Raw genomic sequence first — 17,509 nt, forward strand, 5'->3', positions numbered from 1 at the left:
CTATTACTCTATACTCTATTAAAAACATCAACGATTACATTTTCCTGAGAGCATTGGACAAAGTTATTTCTGTGAATCAATTGCTACTTTAGCTGTAATTCACCAACCTCAGTGTCCACAATGTTGGCCAGGTCGAGGGGCTGGTCGATGATGGCCATGAAAGTGTCACCGAGGACCTTCGAGACGAAGACGTGGGACATAGCCAGCATACGGTCGGGCCTGAAGGCCTGGATCAGCAGCAGCTGGTGCACCGCCTGGCCAATGGGAGCTGAGAGAACAACACAAGTATATGAGTGAGAGGCCAGACATCCAATCACAAGGCAGATATCCAAATAGGGAGGAAGCTAGTTTGTCTCCCTCTATAGTATGTGTTGTGTCAACTGTACAGTAGTGAAATCACAAAGAAAGTCTACGACCTAAAGTGGATGGATGGCAATTGTATACTCAGGTAAAGCAGCCCACTACAAACACCACACTGAGGCTATGGCTTTGTAGTGTGTAGATGTGTTGGCCTATGAGCGGGTTTAAGGACTTACTGGAAGTCTTCTCCTCAGCCCAGATGTAGGGCACGGACAGCTCAGGGGAGTTGCTCTCCAGCCACATGAAGAACTGCTGCAGACACAGACACAAGAACTCATGTTACATCTACAGTTCAGTTTTCAGCTGTTCCAGCACATGTCACCTTGAGGTGGTACTGACTAATTCATACTTGTTTATAAAACATTTACACTTGTTTGTCATCATGAAATGACAGGTGATCAAAAGGAGAGAAAAGTAGGAATGTTTGCGCAGTACAAGATGTGATAGAAAGTACTGTAGGTGAGTGTGTGTGTGTATATCTTTAAGAAAGAGGGCAAAATCCAGTGCCACCACAAGATCCTGGTTTCAAGATATAGTATCTTTCAGACAGTTGGACACGTCAGAGATGTGCCCTCTGTGTTTAAGCACACACATCCGCTCACCTCATCAGCCTGCACTTTGGTCACCAGGTCTTTGAAGGCGGGCATGCGGCTGAGTCGGACCATGGCCTCGCTCTGGTCCGTGGTCAAGCCTTTCACCTTGGGGATGGCCGTGCCGGTCAGCACAATCTCCTTCCCACGCAGGAAGTGCTGGAACTCGACGTCAAAGGACAGCTCACTACGCACAAAATGGGAAATCACATGCTCGTTTATGCACGCATAGGAGTGTGTGTGTGTGTGTGTGTGCGCGCATGTGCGTGCGTGTATGTACGTATGTATTAACAGACACATGCAAACATCATTAACCATTTATACCATAAACATTTATGCAAAGCTGTGTTTAAAATTCAGTCTAGCTGTGGTAGGCACTGTGTTGCTGATGTGTGGATGGGTTAGGTCACCTGGGCATGCCCTTCAGGTTGATCCTGGCCAACAGCATGGCAAAGGTGATATGGTCCTGATGCAGCATCCCCCTCGCCACACGGTTGAATGCAATCTGTTAAGGTCAAGGAAATACACCATTGTTAAACTGTTGGACCTGCTAAAGGGGTCTTTTCCTTTTGATCATCTGAATTGGATAATTCTACTCGTATCTCCTTCACAGCCTGCGTGTCGGGGTTGTACCTGGAACAGGTCTTTGGTGATGACAGAGAGACGCTGGCTGTGGTCACTGATGCCCTTCAGGTTGGCGTTCTCATACAGGACCGTGTGGTAGATGTCCAGAAACAGGTGAAGAGAGTACTGGTACAGGAAGTGAATCTGAGAAGAAACAACATGAGATGAGTGCTTAAAACCTTTAATAATTGTCCCATCATTAACTTCATCATGCACCAAGTCAGATAGATCTTTCAAGCTTGCTATATTTGAATATACTGTATGTCTATATTTCTGTAGCAGACACACAGACAACACATCACACCGCCTTGCATGGCAGCCTGAACCATCGGTGTAAGAGAAAAGTGCTATATAAATGCATATCCCATTTATCAGCCATGCCACATTGACAGGGTAGATGGGTGCTGTTGTGTGGACCCTAACTGCAGTGTTCCCACCTGGTTGAGGGCCTCCATGGTGAAGTAGATGCTGCTGCAGGCCGTGGACAGAGACAGGTACTGCTGAGAGACCGTCTCCACCTCCTGCATCACTATGTCCGTCTCCTCCACCTTCCTGGTCACCTCCGCCGCCTCCTTCTTCAGGTTCTCCAGGGTGGTGATGATTGTGTCGTCGTCAAGGATACGACCCTTGACCTCGTTCAGGGCCTGCAGGAGGGACTTCTCAAGCTGACGCAGACGCAACTGGAACTCACCTGGAAAGCGGCGGGAAGAAAGTCATTTAAGTTTACTAATTGATCTATATGAATCTATAAAGCTGGTCATGGCTGGCTATTAGCATATTATATTGTTAGAGTGATGTTCAAATCTCCAGCACACTACAGGGGACAGGGGAGCAGAGGAGGAGCTCACCCTGCAGTTTGAGGAGGTCGGAGCGTTTCTCGTCCACGTCGGGCCTCTCTGCCTTCAGCACCTCGTTGAGGCACTGGCTCTGCAAGCTGCTGCGCGTCACCGTGAAGTTCACAAAGGTCACGCGAGAACACAGGTCTGGCGGGAACTCAACCTGGAACACACACACACACAGAGCATGGAAAATTACAACAGGTCCATTGGTATATCAGCACAGATCAATTGGACTGAAGAGCCCAACGTGAGATCCTTCAACATTCATGCATAAAAAGGTGACAAATGTATTCTAGTCACATACGTGATATGATTTGCTCATCAGACCGAACATTTTTCTCATGCATTTTCATTAAGCAAATCTGCATCTGAAGCGAAAACTCGTATAAAGCTTAAGTATTTGTGTGAGTGTGCTCGTGTGGAGGACACTGACCGTGGGGTCGCGGGTGGAGAGGAAGATGACGAAGGACGGGGACAGATCGATGTCCTGGTCTCCCAGCGTGATGAGGACACGGCCGCCCGTCCTGCGCACCTCCCTGTTCAGCACCGGGTTCAGGATGGGGTCGTAGCTCTCCACGTCCTGCCAATCAAAACCAGTCATCAATGCCACGCAATCATTCCAAAAGGCACTGCTACATCAAAACAACTTCTGGAACTTTATGCATTTATGTAAAAAATGATCAAGATAAAAAAAATCGATAATCAATAATAGGTTCGTTCAAGAAATGTACCCTTGAATCAAGTATGGATGAAAAAAACGAAACACACCAAAATTCGTCCAAACCCTTTTGCAGACCTTTAAACACCAAAGAGCCGCAGTGTGGCATACCTGCACAAGCAGAGGGTTTCCAAATCTCAGGGCGCTCTCCAGGTTCTTCCTGAAGGCGTCGTCCAGGAAACTGGTCCTGGTGATCTTGCGGTCCTTGTACTCGTTCATGATGAACTCTGTGGCCTGGCCTGATGGGTCGATGATCAGTGGGTACCTGGACAGATAAACACACGAGTTAAATAGGTCAACACTTCACGTGAGAAGCAATCTCGGGGTTTCATATTTTTGACAGTGCATGACACAAACACATTGCAATCAGCGGTGTTTATGTTTAATGAAAGTGGCTATTGGCTGAAAAATGGCTATTGGCTTCGGTCAACACTAGGTGGGATACATCAGGAGAGCTTAATGATTAAAGGACCACCATATGCCGGTCCAGGTGTTGTGGTCGTGGGGCGGATGCTCACCTGTTGAACCTCTTGAGCATGATGGCGTTCTCAGTGCACAGGTCATCAGCTGGCAGAGAGTTGGCCTGCCAGCGCAGCCGCTCGTCAGCGTTGGACAGATACTCAGTCCTGGCGATGTCTGTGCGGAACTGTGGAGGAGAGACCAGAGCACCGGTCAGTCTGGTGCTGTTGTGTACTGTAGTACCATAAGGGTATTTACTCAACATGAGTAAAGTAGTATTTAACAGATGCCTTCATACCACAGCAACACAGACATGAATTCAAACTCAGGCAAACTGATGGTAAGGCTGCAAAACTACCAATGCTTAATGCCCCATCAGGGTCCAGTCATCCTGGACATACCTGAACGTTGGCCTGCTGCAGGTGGTGTGACCAGGTGGTGAAGAGGTTCTGCCTCATCTGCTGGTCGAAGTAGCCGGCGTAGGCGATGAAGGCCGCCGACAGGAGGCAGTCTCCGGCGATGGTGGACATCTGGTTCTTGAAGGTCTCGCTGGTCTTCTCCCAACGGTCCCTCTCAGCAGACAAGCTCTTCAGCAAGGCTGTGCTGCGGTTCACCTGAAACGTACGTAAGGCACATTTGGGTTAAAAAGCTTGATGTTGCAACATATACACACAATGCTTTTACAAAGTCTAATATTGTGCTTTTCACCTCTCTATCTTAAGCCTCATCTTCACGAGTGTGAAACATTTGTCTTTCTCAATTTTACACCACCATCAGAGTTGAGGGGTCATTATATTGGAGGTCAGTTCTCAATCAAAACAGGCTTCCGGAACTCCTGTGCTCACCTTGGCCTCTACGGCGGCCAGGTCGGCCTTGATGGCCTGGGCCTCTGAGATGAGGATGGCGTATTCCTCTTTGTAGCGGGAGATGCTGGACTCCAGGTCCCGGATCATGCGCTCCACCTCCTCGCCCTTGGACTTGTTGTCGGTGGCGTCGTCCTCCAGCTTCTGCAGCTCGTTCCTCAGCGGCTCCACCCGTTTGAGCATGTCCGCATAGTTGAGCTGTCACACACACACACACACCGCAACACAGTTAAGCCATGTGACCTCGTTAAACTCACTCACATTTGCTTATATATCTTAAAAACGGTGTATGTTGGATGAATGGAGATGTACGAATCAAGTGTGTCTGAATGTGCACTACTGGGCAGTGATGCCCAATAGAAGGCACCCAAGACTAAATGAATGGAGCGCCTACCTGAGCGATGGCCCATTTGACCATAGGGCCACAGGCCAGGGAGGCCCTGTTGACCTGCTCGTAGTTGTAGGATGGGTTGGACATGTAGTTCTTCTTCATCTTTTCACGGATGGAGTCACTGTTGCCCCAGACAAGTTACCCAGAGATGATCAAAATGAAGTGTGTGTTAGTTCAGAGCGCCAAACGTCATCCACGGTATTTAGGGAAATAATGTTAGGAAGCACACAGGGGTATGGATTGGTATGAATGACAGTGGAGAGAGAGATATTATGAATTAGGAAGGATAGAAAGGTGGAATTTTCAGGCAAGACTGAAAAGTACTTCATCGACATCATATCTATATTTATATTTATGGTATAGATTTTCTACTACCTTTTACTGATTTTTCAATTATTGAATTTTCAATTTTCTGCATCTGGGGGACTACTCTATCTGTGGCTAATTAAATGTAAAATGTATTGCAATTAAGCAATATAATTAAGTAATTATGAGTGCACAGTCATTTAAAAAAAAGAAATACACCCTGTATGACCATTACCCCATGTGCAAATTGCTTCAGCAGCCCCAGTGAGTTGCACCAGGATTGTGCCCATAGACAGGAAACAGAGACAAAAACATACTGTGAGAAGAGACATGGATCTGAATGACAATACCTCATGTCCTCTGAGACAAAGTTGACTATGCTGGTGATGAAATTGTCTCGGATAATAACTTGTCTGATCTTTTTCCAGTCATTAGTCTCCTCTCCCAGCAGGAGACAGATAGACTCTAAGGCCAGCTTTACGGCAGGGGGAGGGTTGGCCATGGAACGCACTTCGACAAGGTGCTGCTTCTTTATAGAGCTGACCGCTGAGGATGGGGAGGAAGAGGGGAGAGAGAGAGAGAGAGAAAGAGAGAGAGAGAGAGAGAGAGCGCGAGAGAGAGAGAAAGAGAGCGAAAAAGGATAGAGAAGTGTAGATGAGGGAGAGAGAGAGAGAGAGAGAGAGAGAGAGAGAGCGAGCGAGAGAGAGAGAGAGAGGGAGAGAGAGATAGAAGGGGAGACAGAGGGATGCTGGTTTTAGAACATGCAGGACAGATGGGGTGGGTGGGGGGGAGGGAGCCTGGCAGCTGTGTGGCACTGAGGAGGGGGAGGTTGACTTAGGGCTGAAAAGCCCATCAATTAATGATTTTGCCCTAACAATGATGTGTCAGAGGACCACAACACATCGGGTAAAGTCTATACTGTGTATTGATTAGCTAGCGCTACCACTGGACTACGTGAGGATGTCCACCCCTGCCCTCTGCCGTGCCACACAGTCACCTGAGACCCCACTCCGCACACGCCAGTCACCTGATCTCATCGGCAGAAAAGTTAACAATGGTGGGGATGAAGTTCTCTCGCATAATGATGGAGCGGATCTGCTTCCAGTCGGTGGTGCTCTCGCCCAGAAGCAGGCAGATGGACTCCAGGGCCAGCTTGACCGCCCCGGGCGGGTTGGCCATGGACCGCACCTCCACCAGGTGCTGCTTCTTAATTGACTTAACGGCTAATGGCCACAAGAGGACGCAGTGGAGCAATGCAGGAGAGGAGAACGAGAGGAGAGGAGGAAGGGAGAAAAGAAAAAGCAGTTGAATTAGCAGTGACGCCAGGACATCAGTTTGAGCAAACACCCATGTGTATTCAAACCCACTCAAACACGCTCTCTCACACACACACACACACACACACAAACAGTAACACATGACAATGACACACAAACTGTGTCGCAATTGGAACTTTTCTGGCAGTTATTTAAACATAGTGGCAAGCTTTGAACAAATTGTGGGATTATTCTGCCAGGATTAAAAGTTCCAATTGGGACTTGACAAAGAGCAGAGGAAGGATAAGAAACCCCCAAAGATCCCCAAGAGGAAAACCAGACAAGAGAGGCCAAAAGGAGAGAATTGCTCCAACAGAAGAACGCGTCTCAATAACCCAAAGTCTACTTACTGTGAAATGGCACGGGTACTCGGGAGAATGGATTTTAGCCGCACTCAAAGCTAGGCAATTCAACATCACTTTCACACAGTCAAGAGATGTAAACAGATACAAATCTACACCCATCATATCTACTAAAGTTGTTCAGGAAAGACACAGTGTGAATAAGACAAGACATGGAAAAAATGTAAAGATCAGCAAACAGTTTTTTCCATACCATTCTGAGCCTCAATGACGGCAGGCTCCACCTGATCCAGATCTTCTTTCACACTCAGCTGCTTGTCTTTGATGACTTCCTGTTGCTTGTAAATCGATTCCTGGATCTCCTGACTCATCACCTGTGATTATCCCATTTAAAATGTCCAACATTAAGTCAGTGAAATGAACACAACAATCGCTAGTCTTGACCAAATCACAGCATGAAACTCATTCCCACAGCACTTGACTTCATTGGGTTTCCTCTGAAGCATGAGATAAAGCAAGGTGGGCTTGCCTTCTTCTTCTCGGCCTCCTGCTGGTCCTTCACCATCTTCTTCAGCTTGTCGTTGGCAGCTGCATTCTTGGCCTCCAGCTCCTGACTCTTGATCCTCAGATCCCTACGCAGCTCCTCCACCTAGCCAAACAACATGACATGATTATTCGGTCTATTTTGTGAAAAGTGGACAGGCGACAGGTGGACTGCCATACAGAAACCATGTTAATAAATCCATCATTCAGTCTTTCACATTATTATTTTACCTGGTCGACGGTCTCCTTGATCTTGCGCAGGCCGACGTTCAGATGCATCTGCTGCTCCTCCAGCTCGCTACGCTTCTCGTTGAACAGGTTGGCGTAGTGGTTGATGAAGTCCAGGTAGTGGCGCGGGGTGATGGCCATGGTGCGGCCGCCACGCTTCGCCAAGCGGTTGTTAGCCTGAAGGGGAGAGGGGTGGCGAGCGAAACGTCAATAAGCTGAAATACAGCGACTATTGAGTTCTGAATCAGAGGTGATGTGTGGAGTCTGACCTGGTGCAGGGTCTGGTGGACAAACACACAGCCGTTGACGATGGCCTCCCTGTGAGTGGGGGGCTGGGGCAGCTTGTCGTAGACGATGGGCATGTAGTCGGGCACTTTGTAGTTGGGCTTCTCCAGGTCCATCTTGCTGGTGAATTCTTTGCCGACCTGGTAGAGGGCATCAGTGGACCAGTCACCAAACCAGTTCAGCACACACCTGTGGAAGAGATGGATTGTCAAACATCAGTCACAAATGACCAACTTTCAATACGTCCTCACAGGTACGGGGTACATGGGTGTAGAACTACAAAAACGGTAAAGAATTCAGCCAATAAATCTACTCCGCTTCACAGATTAGATCAGCCACAGACTGCTGTATCCACCCCAAAAATGCTCTGAAATTTGGTAGATCTTCATGGACTTATTATCCTTGTACCAGCTCGACTGAACTATGGACACTTGGAGGTCTCCGAGGGTGCGTTGATGAGGCCACTCACCTGTTGAAGAGGGCAGGGGAGGTGGCGGCGCGGTCCTTGAGGCCCTCGGAGGACGGGTTCATGGTGAAGACCACGTGCAGGTTGCGGATGACCTGGCTGGTGAACCACTTGTAGAGCTCCTCGTGGGTGTCCAGCATCAGGCCCTCCTTCTGGGCTCCCTCTTTGCACTGGGTCATCAGCGTGGCGTACTCGTCACCCTCAAACAGACCTGGCACCTACAGGGGCAGCAGGGAACACACACAGGGCTCGCGCTTAAGACCCACTCACACAGCATGCTGAAAAAGACCCATGTAGCACAATAGCCACAACATCCCGCATGAACAAATACATTATACCACTTGAACACATTTTTGGTCTGTAGAAAGAAAAATAAAATACAGAATCTTTATCTTTAAGCATTTTTATACTTATCAAGTGATTAGTATCCATGTCATAACACAAGAAAACAAAATGTATAAAACTATAAATGAATGGAAAACAGTGAATCACAGATAATGAGAGCGTTCCTCACCTCTCCGTTGGCCAGCAGGGTGTTCATGCGCTCCAGGAAGCCAGAGTCCAGCACGTTGGACTCGTCCATAATGAAAGCGATCTTCTCGTTTTTACAGCCGGAACGACGCAGAACCGTACGCAGGTCCTCATCGAAGTCCTCACCTGTGTACTTCCTGTGAACCTGTGGAAAAGAGAGGCTTCATTTAGAGCTCTGCTAATAAGCATGTTTGGTTTGGTAGTTGGCTGTGGTCCTGAGATGCCTACAGCAGAGATTCTGTGTAAACAATGTCCACTGGCACCCCCTATGGGTAAGGGGGAATGTGAGCCAGTGAAAAAAAGGTGGGACAGTTTACCAAGTTGGAGTGTGTGCAAGCAAGGAGAGATTAAAAATCCTAGAACCCAACAGTTGGGTGAGTGACGGCTGCCAATCTATGCAGAGAGATCCTGGATTAAAAACTTGATTGGATTCCAAAATGCTGAGTCTTGTCTTATCAGTGCACTGTACAAACCTTGATCTGATAGACACTGAGGCCGTTCATCCAGGCCACAAAGCGGGACAGAGTGGTCTTTCCAGCACCGCTGACGCCAATGAGCAGCAGATGTCCCTGTGGCTGACGGAAGATTCTGGAAACACAGGTGTGAACAAGGTCATTAAGTGCCCAGTCGGTGGTATGCACCCTTTGAACAGTTATGGCAAAGGGAAAGACAACCCAGAGAGAAATACATTGTGTTCATTCACTACACAGAGCACTACAATGAATAACTATATGTTGGTTATTCACTACTATAAAATGTACTTCTAACTATTGAATGATATCCCTGTGTCAGAAGAGTTCACTTTAAGGTCCTTTAATGGTCCCAGAGGCCTTTCATGATTCATGATTTGCCAACTTCTGCTACACTAACTCCCTATAGCTATTCTATCTCTTCCCTTCAGTGTGCAGATGCAGAATAACTGGCAGGCAGCCATATCCATCTCTAGAAGGGTCCTAATGGATTAATGCATTGGCATGGAGGTGAACAATTCAGCTGAGGACTGCAGAGCCTTAGGGAGTCCCTGAAGTATTTTTGTTTAGAATTCAAAGGCCGCTCACTTAGAGCACAGAGCCAATTTAACATGCTTGACTCCGCAGTTAAACAGTCTTTCGGAAGGATTAGTCTCCTAAAGCAACTGACTGGAGACCAGTGACTCTACAGCTGGGTGATGTGCAGGATTCTTGAAGTGGACGAAGTAACTGATTATTTGGTCTTTACCGGTCAATTCTGAGGACGTGATCCAGGACCTCATTGAAGAGCACCAGGGGAACGTCCAGCTCCTCCTCGTAGAACACCTTCAGACGGGCCTTCACGTAGTCCCTCAGCTCCTCCTGCTCCACTGGCACATAATCCTAAAGAGAGAGAGCATTTGGCATGTGTTACAAACAGCATTTACAAACAACCCACACAGCAATCAGCACTTCATTAGATACAACAACCAGAGGTCAAGTTCAGAAATCAAATGCTACAGAGTAGCTTATTTTTTATCTCATAAGCGGCTGGTTGAAAACTCTTCAAAGCTGTGAATACATTAGCAGGGAATGGGGGAGGTGATTATATCTGAACAGTCGCACACAATTACACTGAACAACCACTTGAGCTCCCTCCCCAGAGTATACATCTATTTCTTTAGACACTGGAGTGGTTCTATGGGTCAGGCATAATGTCTCACCTTAGAGAGCCAGTTGCTGTAGAGGATGGGCCTGTTGAGTCCCTTGTCACGGTCAATGTTGGGGAAGTGCTTGAGAGCCACAATGTCGATGTTCTCATCTGTCCAGCGTCTCTCCTCATCCTCCACCAACCTGGAGAACAAAGGACACAGCAGGTGTCATGTTAAAGCACTGGCTCATTTTTTAATGAAACCCTCGGAACTGATAATGTTATTACAGTATATACACAACTGAGCTAAATACAAGACTTTCTGGTTTGGACAGACACAGACACTTAAAGTGACAGGTGATGAAAAGCACAAGTTAAGGCCAGTTCAAACACAAGATCCGAGACGAGACGAGCTGCAACATTCTAAAAACCAGCAACGTTCTAAAACTCTGCAACTAAGATTTGACATGTTGAATCTTTAGCGACGGCTTGAAACTGCTTGCAACTGCTTGCAACTTTTGATTCACACCGCCGCAACTGCTCTCCGCAACCGTCTCAGACCGTCGCGAATCTTCGGTTTGAACTGGCCTTTAGAATGACCGCATGCTGCCCTTCTGCACATCTCCACAACAGCGCTTTGCCCCACCTGTCTTGGAAGAGGCGGAGGGCCTCGTGGGCCCAGATGCGGATGAGTCCCTCTACAGGGAGGGTCTCCAGGGGCCGCAGGGCCTCGAAGATGCCCCTCACCCAGCGGGTCATCTCTCTGGGGGAGTAGATGTAGTGGGGCTGGGTGTCCTGGGTGAAACGCTCCTGGAGGAGGCAGAGAGAGAGGGCACGAGACACATCAGTAACACATGGGGTAGGAGCAAATATGAAAAGGCCTTTGCATGCATTTTAAGGTGTTCAATATTATAAACAGAATAGGACCACCACAGGGTGGGGCCACCTACTACAAAAAATAAAGCATGCCTACCAACCCCCCCTTATCTCTTACACTCTGCAACTGCTTTTGCAATGAAGCAGTAGCCATAATAATCTATTCCGTTTTTATTCTAGAAGTACTCTCTAGACCACGGGTTCCAAGTTCTACGCGGTACTGTGCTGCACAGGCCAGAGGTGCTGACCTGTGACATGGTGTAGAACTCCACCATGGCGGCGGTGAGGGGCTCTGCGTAGGTGCGCAGTGAGGGGATGAGGCGGAGCATGGCCCGGTTGAACGTGCCGTAGATCTGGGTGAGGGAGGCCGGTCCAGGGTAGTCCACGTACACCACAGGCACGTGCCTCAGGAACCTTGGGAGAGAGAGCCACAGCGCATACAGACCATATAGCTCAACACAAGCAGTTGAATGGGGTTGTGTATCTGTGATAAGAGTTCGGTACAACAGGTATTTAAAGTACAAATTGAGTGACTCTGGACGTGTCAAAACAGCATGATCGAGTGATTGACAGCTCACCTGTGAGTGAGGGGCTTTCTGCCAGGGTCGGTTGGGGGGTTGCAGGCGCCCACAAACTGGATCCTCTCCAGCTTGACCCATGTCTGGTCCGAGGTGCGGTAGAAACCGCCGTGCTCCACCATCTACAGCACACACCACAACACAAGCCAGGTGACCCAGAGCACAACAAACAAAAAAACAAACAAACAAAATGTTTTTTTTCTTTGGAAATGATTGTTTACATGTTTTTACTACATTTCCTAAATATAGTACGTACGTATACGTATTAAGTATATAGTACGTATAATAAGGCTCCAACATCCTTTCATCAAATACACACACACACAAAGCAAATCCTACCTGTCTGATGAAGGAGATGACCCTCTGTGTGCCGTACTTGTCCATGTCCGGCAAGTTGATCTCGTCACAGAAGAGCACGAGCCACTTGCCCAGCTGCACGGGCGCCAGCACCACCCCGTTGGGCGTGCGGCGGTACTCGCAGTAGTGGTCAAACGTCTTCAGCAGCAGCTCCGGGGTGGTGGCGCTGGAGAAGTTCAGACCCACAACCTGGACAGGGACGGAGGGAGAGAGAGATGACGAAAGAGTGAGCCATGGTGACCTGGTTAGCGAGAAACCAGGCGAGGAAGGCGACATTTTGTCAGCTTTCCTGTTCATGGTTTAAGCCTAGTCCTACATGAGAAGCTGTTTTTCTGTAGAGGTCTTCATTGAAGAACTAGGCTTACTCCACGTGTGAGAATCCCAGCTATGGACTAAAATAGTAAAAGACTAAAGAAATGCATGTATGCTTTATAAGTTTAAAGGCAACCTTTCAAGTACAATACAGTGTTGCTATGCGAGGGCAGTCGGGTTGGTACGCACCTCCATGTCGGGCAGGGCTCGGAGGGCGCTGAACAGGGTCATGGTTTTACCAGAACCCGGAGGGCCACACAGAACCAGGGGCTTGTGCTCGGCCAGCCAGGTGTAGAGCAGGGCCTCGTGGCGCACAGTGTCCAGGGTGGGCACCACCACATCTGGGGAGGCCACTTTGTGCGTCTCCACCTCAATCTGGGGCACCTTACCCTGCCAGGACTGCCACTCGCCACTGATGGAAACCTGGGGGACGGCAAGAGAAAAGGGTCACAAAGGAACATAGCTTCATACGAACACCGGACACAGACAATGAATGTGCAATATTTTCACAGATGTTGAAATCAGCAGTAAATGGGTTAATAAGTACATTTATATTCATATCCAGTATATGGATGGATATACACCAAGTTCGCACAGTAATAACCACACGCACCTCGTAGTCGATGATTGGCACATTGGGAGCAGATGGGAGGGGCACAGTGGTGATGCGGCGGATGTACTCTCCAAGCTCCGCCCGGATTTTCAGTCTGCCATCTCCAGAGAAGGACCAGAGCACGGCGTAGATCAGGTATCTCTGCAGGACACAGCAAAGCAGAGTTGGGGGTTTTAGGATGAATTACAAGGTAACCATCTGGATAGGCCAAGCTAACTAACTCTTTTTAGACTTATAAAAACATTAAGCAGAAAAAATAAATAGGTTCTATGAAAAATCATATATTCACAAGCCTTACTTGCAGGTGAGAAGCCACAATAAAATACTTTCAAATCCCCTCAACAAACCGCCAAAAGCAAAGCCACCATAATTGTTGAAAACAATCAAGCTTCAATTTCATGGTCAGTCACTCATTCACATCCTGGCGCACACACACACACTGTGGTACTGACCTGCATGTATCTCTCGAGCTGGTCGATGGGCATGGGGAAGTCGTGGTGGTTGTTGTTGTACTGCGCCACGTTGCGGCAGGCCTGGTGCAGCATGGAGAAGAGCGAGCCCGTGCAGCGCATGCGCGTGAAGTCCATGATGTGCTCCAGCTTGGAGGCGTGCTCCAGCGCCTTGATCACCAGCCCCGTGGAGGTGAAGTACGGCTGCAGCACGGCCGCCGCGTCTCTCTGGATCTGGAGGGCAGAAGACGGTCAGATGGGGTCAGTGTGAGGAGGTTCATAGGAACATGGGACTCCAGTGTGGGCAAGTGCGATACGATGAATACAATTTCACTACAGAGAGAGCCGCAGGTGTGTGGATGTACCTGCAGCATGGGGGAGGCGGCCTCGTCGCCCTCGTCCTCCATGCCCACGCGCTTACGCAGCGCCTCGTCCTCTCCCTCGTCCAATGGGATGCTGCGCAGGCGATCCAGGAAGTTGAAGAAGATCATGTCCGTGCTGAGCACGTCCTCGCTGAACCACACCATCCCGCAACGGGACACGGTGGCCAGGGTGGCGTACTTCAGGTCCTGCACCTCAAACATGATGCGCACCTGCAGGGGGTACAGGAAGGCTGTGTTATGTAGTCAGAAAGTCGCTAAATCACAAATGATTAAAGCACCAGATGACTGCCAATGATTGACTGCGAACACTATTCTTAGATTGGAATACCTTATAGATGTAACTATTATGGCAATGTAATGAACAGAGCGTTATACGTTATCTACTAGTGGTTTAAAATGTAATGGTGACCTAAACAGTGTTAAGTTTCCAACAATACTGATGTGCGTGTGTGTTCTGCCCTTCTGTTTACGTACGTTGGGAGGCAGGCTGAGACGCTCTCCGTTGGGCAGAGTCAGAAGCTTGTTGTCGTCCAGCACAGAGTTCAAGTTCTCAACCCACTCTGGGTCCACGTCACCGTCAAAGATGATCCACTGCCTCTTCTGAAGCTCCCCACGCACGTTATCAATGATCCTGAGATGCACATGAACAGTTAGCTCTCTGGTACAATCTTGCATACTGGAGCACAGATTCAGCAGATGGCAAAACTGTAGGAAGTGACCATGTAAGAGTCTGCAGAGCTTCTGCTCCTTATGTATTCAAACCACATTAACTGAAACATATTGTACAGACAATAGGCAGCAGCAAGAACTGCATCATCAAGGTAGTTATTTTACTATCCTTTAAAGAAGCATATTCAATAGAGCAGAGCACAATTAGGCTGCCAGCTCAACACAAGCATGCCCTTTCTGAGATAATTGGTCTAATAAGTCTATCCTCCTTAATTACAGTGCATGAAAATGCACTGTACTGTTCTTCCTAGGCTTGTTATCTGTTATTATTATTCCGCTTACCACTTGTTCTAAGTGCAATTCAGCTTCAACCGTTTACAGTTTTTTTTGATTGCTTTGACGCAGTAGTCGACTCAAAAAACCATGTTTCAAAACTCTTAACGCAAAGGCCTAAACATTGGCACCAATGGTCAAAATGACTAATTTTGCCTGCAAAAAATATGGACCAAAAGCAAATTTTGCCCTCAAACAACACAACTTGCACACAAGTGCATAAGCGCTTCCAATCAGTCATTAGACAAGGGGCATCAAAATACAAAATTCAGCCCTCAATGTGAATCAGTGCTGCATTACTGGTCAGCAGCTTACATATCAGTGCCAATTTGCTTTCTTGCAAAAAATAGATCCAGAATCATATACAATGATTTTTCAAATTTTACTGAATGCAGTATTTATTCTTTTTCTTTTTTTTTGAGATTGTGGCTAAGAAATGAAATATTCCAACAGAAACCACATATATACTGTAGTATGAAAGAAAAAAATCCAGTAAAATCCATCACTGTGTAAGACATAAGGAAAATAAAAATAAAAATTCTGTCTGTACAATACTGTAAAGACAAAAATCTCTTCTAGTCAATTCTTACTCTCACTCATCTGCCTTGATCATCCATGCTTGCAAGTTACAACACACAACATGGCACCTTTTAAGCCTGCAGACTGATCGCAAATTGAAAAGTTTTGTGAAGCAGTGTCAAACAGGTGCTTCAGTGATTTCATACTGGGCAAGAAGTTTCTAAGAGATGGGAACATATAGTTTCTGTTTGGTTACCACAGCTAAGGCAATGGAGTTTGGACTGCTTGAATGACATCTGCGTTAACTGATTTGCAAAAGGGTGCGGGAAGTGTGTCAAAACAATGACAATGGGTTAACTCATTTGCAAGAGGTGTCTTTTGGTCTGCTGAGAGAGTGATGATGAAGACTGAGAGGTCACCAGTTTCTTCAACCAGGTCAAAGCAATCAAAAAAAACTGTAAATTAACTTTGTAACGTAGGTCTTCAATAGGGGGAGCTGCTATGTATTTTTCAACTTTGTAACTTTTATACTTTTTAAACTATGAATTCAAAATGATTAAAAATGTTCCCATAGACTTAACATTGCGCCGCCATGTTATGGATACCAACAACCAGCTACTTCACGGGCATGGTAAGCTAGTCCGTGGCTAACTAGCATAGCTATGACTAGCATTAGCTGCGCAGCCTCATAGAGTTAGTGAGTCTGAGGCTAACCAAAGCCCATTTGACACAACAGGGTTGTTTATGATGGTTAATTCCGAAAGACTGAAACCTGAGTTCTGAGCTATAATTTAGTACACATAACCAGTTCTGGTTGAAAAACTACATTTTCATGCACTCGTAATTCCCTGGAATTACTTACTCTAGTCTTAAGAGCTGTGATCTTAAAAACAAACAAAAAAACCCTACTTACTTCCTAAGCACGTGCGTGAACAACCCGTCGGTCCACTCGCGAGTGTTGGGATCCAGGGTTCCGTACAGGTGGTCTTTGCTGATGGCTTTGGGGTCGATGATGTGTGCCACCCCCTCCACGCCCTCGAGCCGCTCCAGGGCCTTGAGCAGGACCCTCCAGGCCATGGTCTTGCCACTGCCCGACGGACCCACCATCATCAGCCCGTGGTTGATCTGGGTGATCTGGTAAAGCTGGAGGACCTGGGAGAACACAAGGACACACGCGGGTGTTAGTCCATTTCCATCTCTTACACAGAATCAGATGCGGGTATTGGTAGGAATTAGAGGAGTTCAAGTACCATGAGCAATACACTAAATAGTCTAGCAATGGAAATATTATAGCATTATAATATTATTTATATTAATATATTATATTCATATATTATAATATTACAATAAGTATTTAGCGTCTCCTTACCTTCTCCACCCACGTGCTTCCTACGTCGTCTCCATCTCCGTAGGTGAGGTACATCTCGGAGCAGACCTTTTTGAGCTCCTCACGGAGAGCGGTCATCTCCCCACGCATGTACTGGATGCCAGGGAACACGTCCGACAGCAGGCTGAAGAGCAGAGGGATGTCCTCGGCCACCAGCTTGGGCACCATGGTCTCACACACACTCTGGATAAGAATCTGAGGAAGGAGAGCGGTCATTTTAGTGAAAGAGCTCTTATTCTTGCATTGCTTTTCAGAATACAATATGATTGGCGGAAGAAAAATGTCAAAAAACACTTAATGCAAAAGTAAATTAGAATAAAATAAAATGAAAAAATTAATTAACAATAATACTGATACTGACCTCTTGTTCCGGAAGGTTTTCTGCGATATCGTTTTCATCTACAACTTCTCCGCGTTCGCCCTTCTCCCGTTTGATCCTCTGAATGCGCTCACGCTTCACATTGCCGGCGCTGATCAGGACACTCTTCAGGGCTCGCAGGCCAAAATCATAATGAGACTGAGACGACAACTGCTCATCACACAGCCTGTGGAGACACACACACACACACAAAATTGAACCACAGTGATGTAGCGATGTTTTGGTAAAGGAAAG

General features: G+C 47.3%; 1 protein-coding gene across 3 annotated transcripts in view; it reads right to left on the minus strand.

Moving 5' to 3' along the window:
• dync1h1 (dynein, cytoplasmic 1, heavy chain 1) overlaps nucleotides 1-17,509 on the minus strand; it is a 40,803-nt gene that overhangs the window by 8,408 nt on the left and 14,886 nt on the right. The window contains exons 30-64 of one of the 3 annotated variants that reach the window (XM_062522857.1): nucleotides 17,258-17,441; nucleotides 16,879-17,091; nucleotides 16,423-16,661; nucleotides 14,463-14,619; nucleotides 13,971-14,198; nucleotides 13,609-13,839; nucleotides 13,157-13,297; nucleotides 12,733-12,966; nucleotides 12,214-12,420; nucleotides 11,875-11,996; nucleotides 11,545-11,710; nucleotides 11,067-11,230; nucleotides 10,494-10,623; nucleotides 10,040-10,173; nucleotides 9,295-9,409; nucleotides 8,805-8,966; nucleotides 8,294-8,508; nucleotides 7,809-8,013; nucleotides 7,543-7,716; nucleotides 7,298-7,417; nucleotides 7,022-7,142; nucleotides 5,501-5,696; nucleotides 4,848-4,965; nucleotides 4,436-4,651; nucleotides 3,992-4,204; nucleotides 3,650-3,777; nucleotides 3,243-3,396; nucleotides 2,847-2,993; nucleotides 2,423-2,573; nucleotides 2,012-2,265; nucleotides 1,584-1,718; nucleotides 1,361-1,455; nucleotides 963-1,137; nucleotides 537-609; nucleotides 108-268 (exon numbers count right to left, since the gene is read on the minus strand). In XM_062522857.1, the coding sequence (XP_062378841.1) occupies nucleotides 108-268; nucleotides 537-609; nucleotides 963-1,137; nucleotides 1,361-1,455; nucleotides 1,584-1,718; nucleotides 2,012-2,265; nucleotides 2,423-2,573; nucleotides 2,847-2,993; nucleotides 3,243-3,396; nucleotides 3,650-3,777; nucleotides 3,992-4,204; nucleotides 4,436-4,651; nucleotides 4,848-4,965; nucleotides 5,501-5,696; nucleotides 7,022-7,142; nucleotides 7,298-7,417; nucleotides 7,543-7,716; nucleotides 7,809-8,013; nucleotides 8,294-8,508; nucleotides 8,805-8,966; nucleotides 9,295-9,409; nucleotides 10,040-10,173; nucleotides 10,494-10,623; nucleotides 11,067-11,230; nucleotides 11,545-11,710; nucleotides 11,875-11,996; nucleotides 12,214-12,420; nucleotides 12,733-12,966; nucleotides 13,157-13,297; nucleotides 13,609-13,839; nucleotides 13,971-14,198; nucleotides 14,463-14,619; nucleotides 16,423-16,661; nucleotides 16,879-17,091; nucleotides 17,258-17,441 (5,878 nt within the window). Of the gene's footprint in view, nucleotides 1-107; nucleotides 269-536; nucleotides 613-962; nucleotides 1,138-1,360; nucleotides 1,456-1,583; nucleotides 1,719-2,011; nucleotides 2,266-2,422; nucleotides 2,574-2,846; nucleotides 2,994-3,242; nucleotides 3,397-3,649; nucleotides 3,778-3,991; nucleotides 4,205-4,435; nucleotides 4,652-4,847; nucleotides 4,966-5,500; nucleotides 5,697-6,177; nucleotides 6,374-7,021; nucleotides 7,143-7,297; nucleotides 7,418-7,542; nucleotides 7,717-7,808; nucleotides 8,014-8,293; nucleotides 8,509-8,804; nucleotides 8,967-9,294; nucleotides 9,410-10,039; nucleotides 10,174-10,493; nucleotides 10,624-11,066; nucleotides 11,231-11,544; nucleotides 11,711-11,874; nucleotides 11,997-12,213; nucleotides 12,421-12,732; nucleotides 12,967-13,156; nucleotides 13,298-13,608; nucleotides 13,840-13,970; nucleotides 14,199-14,462; nucleotides 14,620-16,422; nucleotides 16,662-16,878; nucleotides 17,092-17,257; nucleotides 17,442-17,509 lie in introns of all 3 variants that reach the window. The other 2 variants (XM_062522856.1, XM_062522855.1) reach the window with 2 other exon arrangements.

This window comes from Sardina pilchardus, chromosome 20 (genome assembly GCF_963854185.1).
Source record: "Sardina pilchardus chromosome 20, fSarPil1.1, whole genome shotgun sequence".
Lineage (NCBI taxonomy): Eukaryota > Metazoa > Chordata > Actinopteri > Clupeiformes > Clupeidae > Sardina > Sardina pilchardus.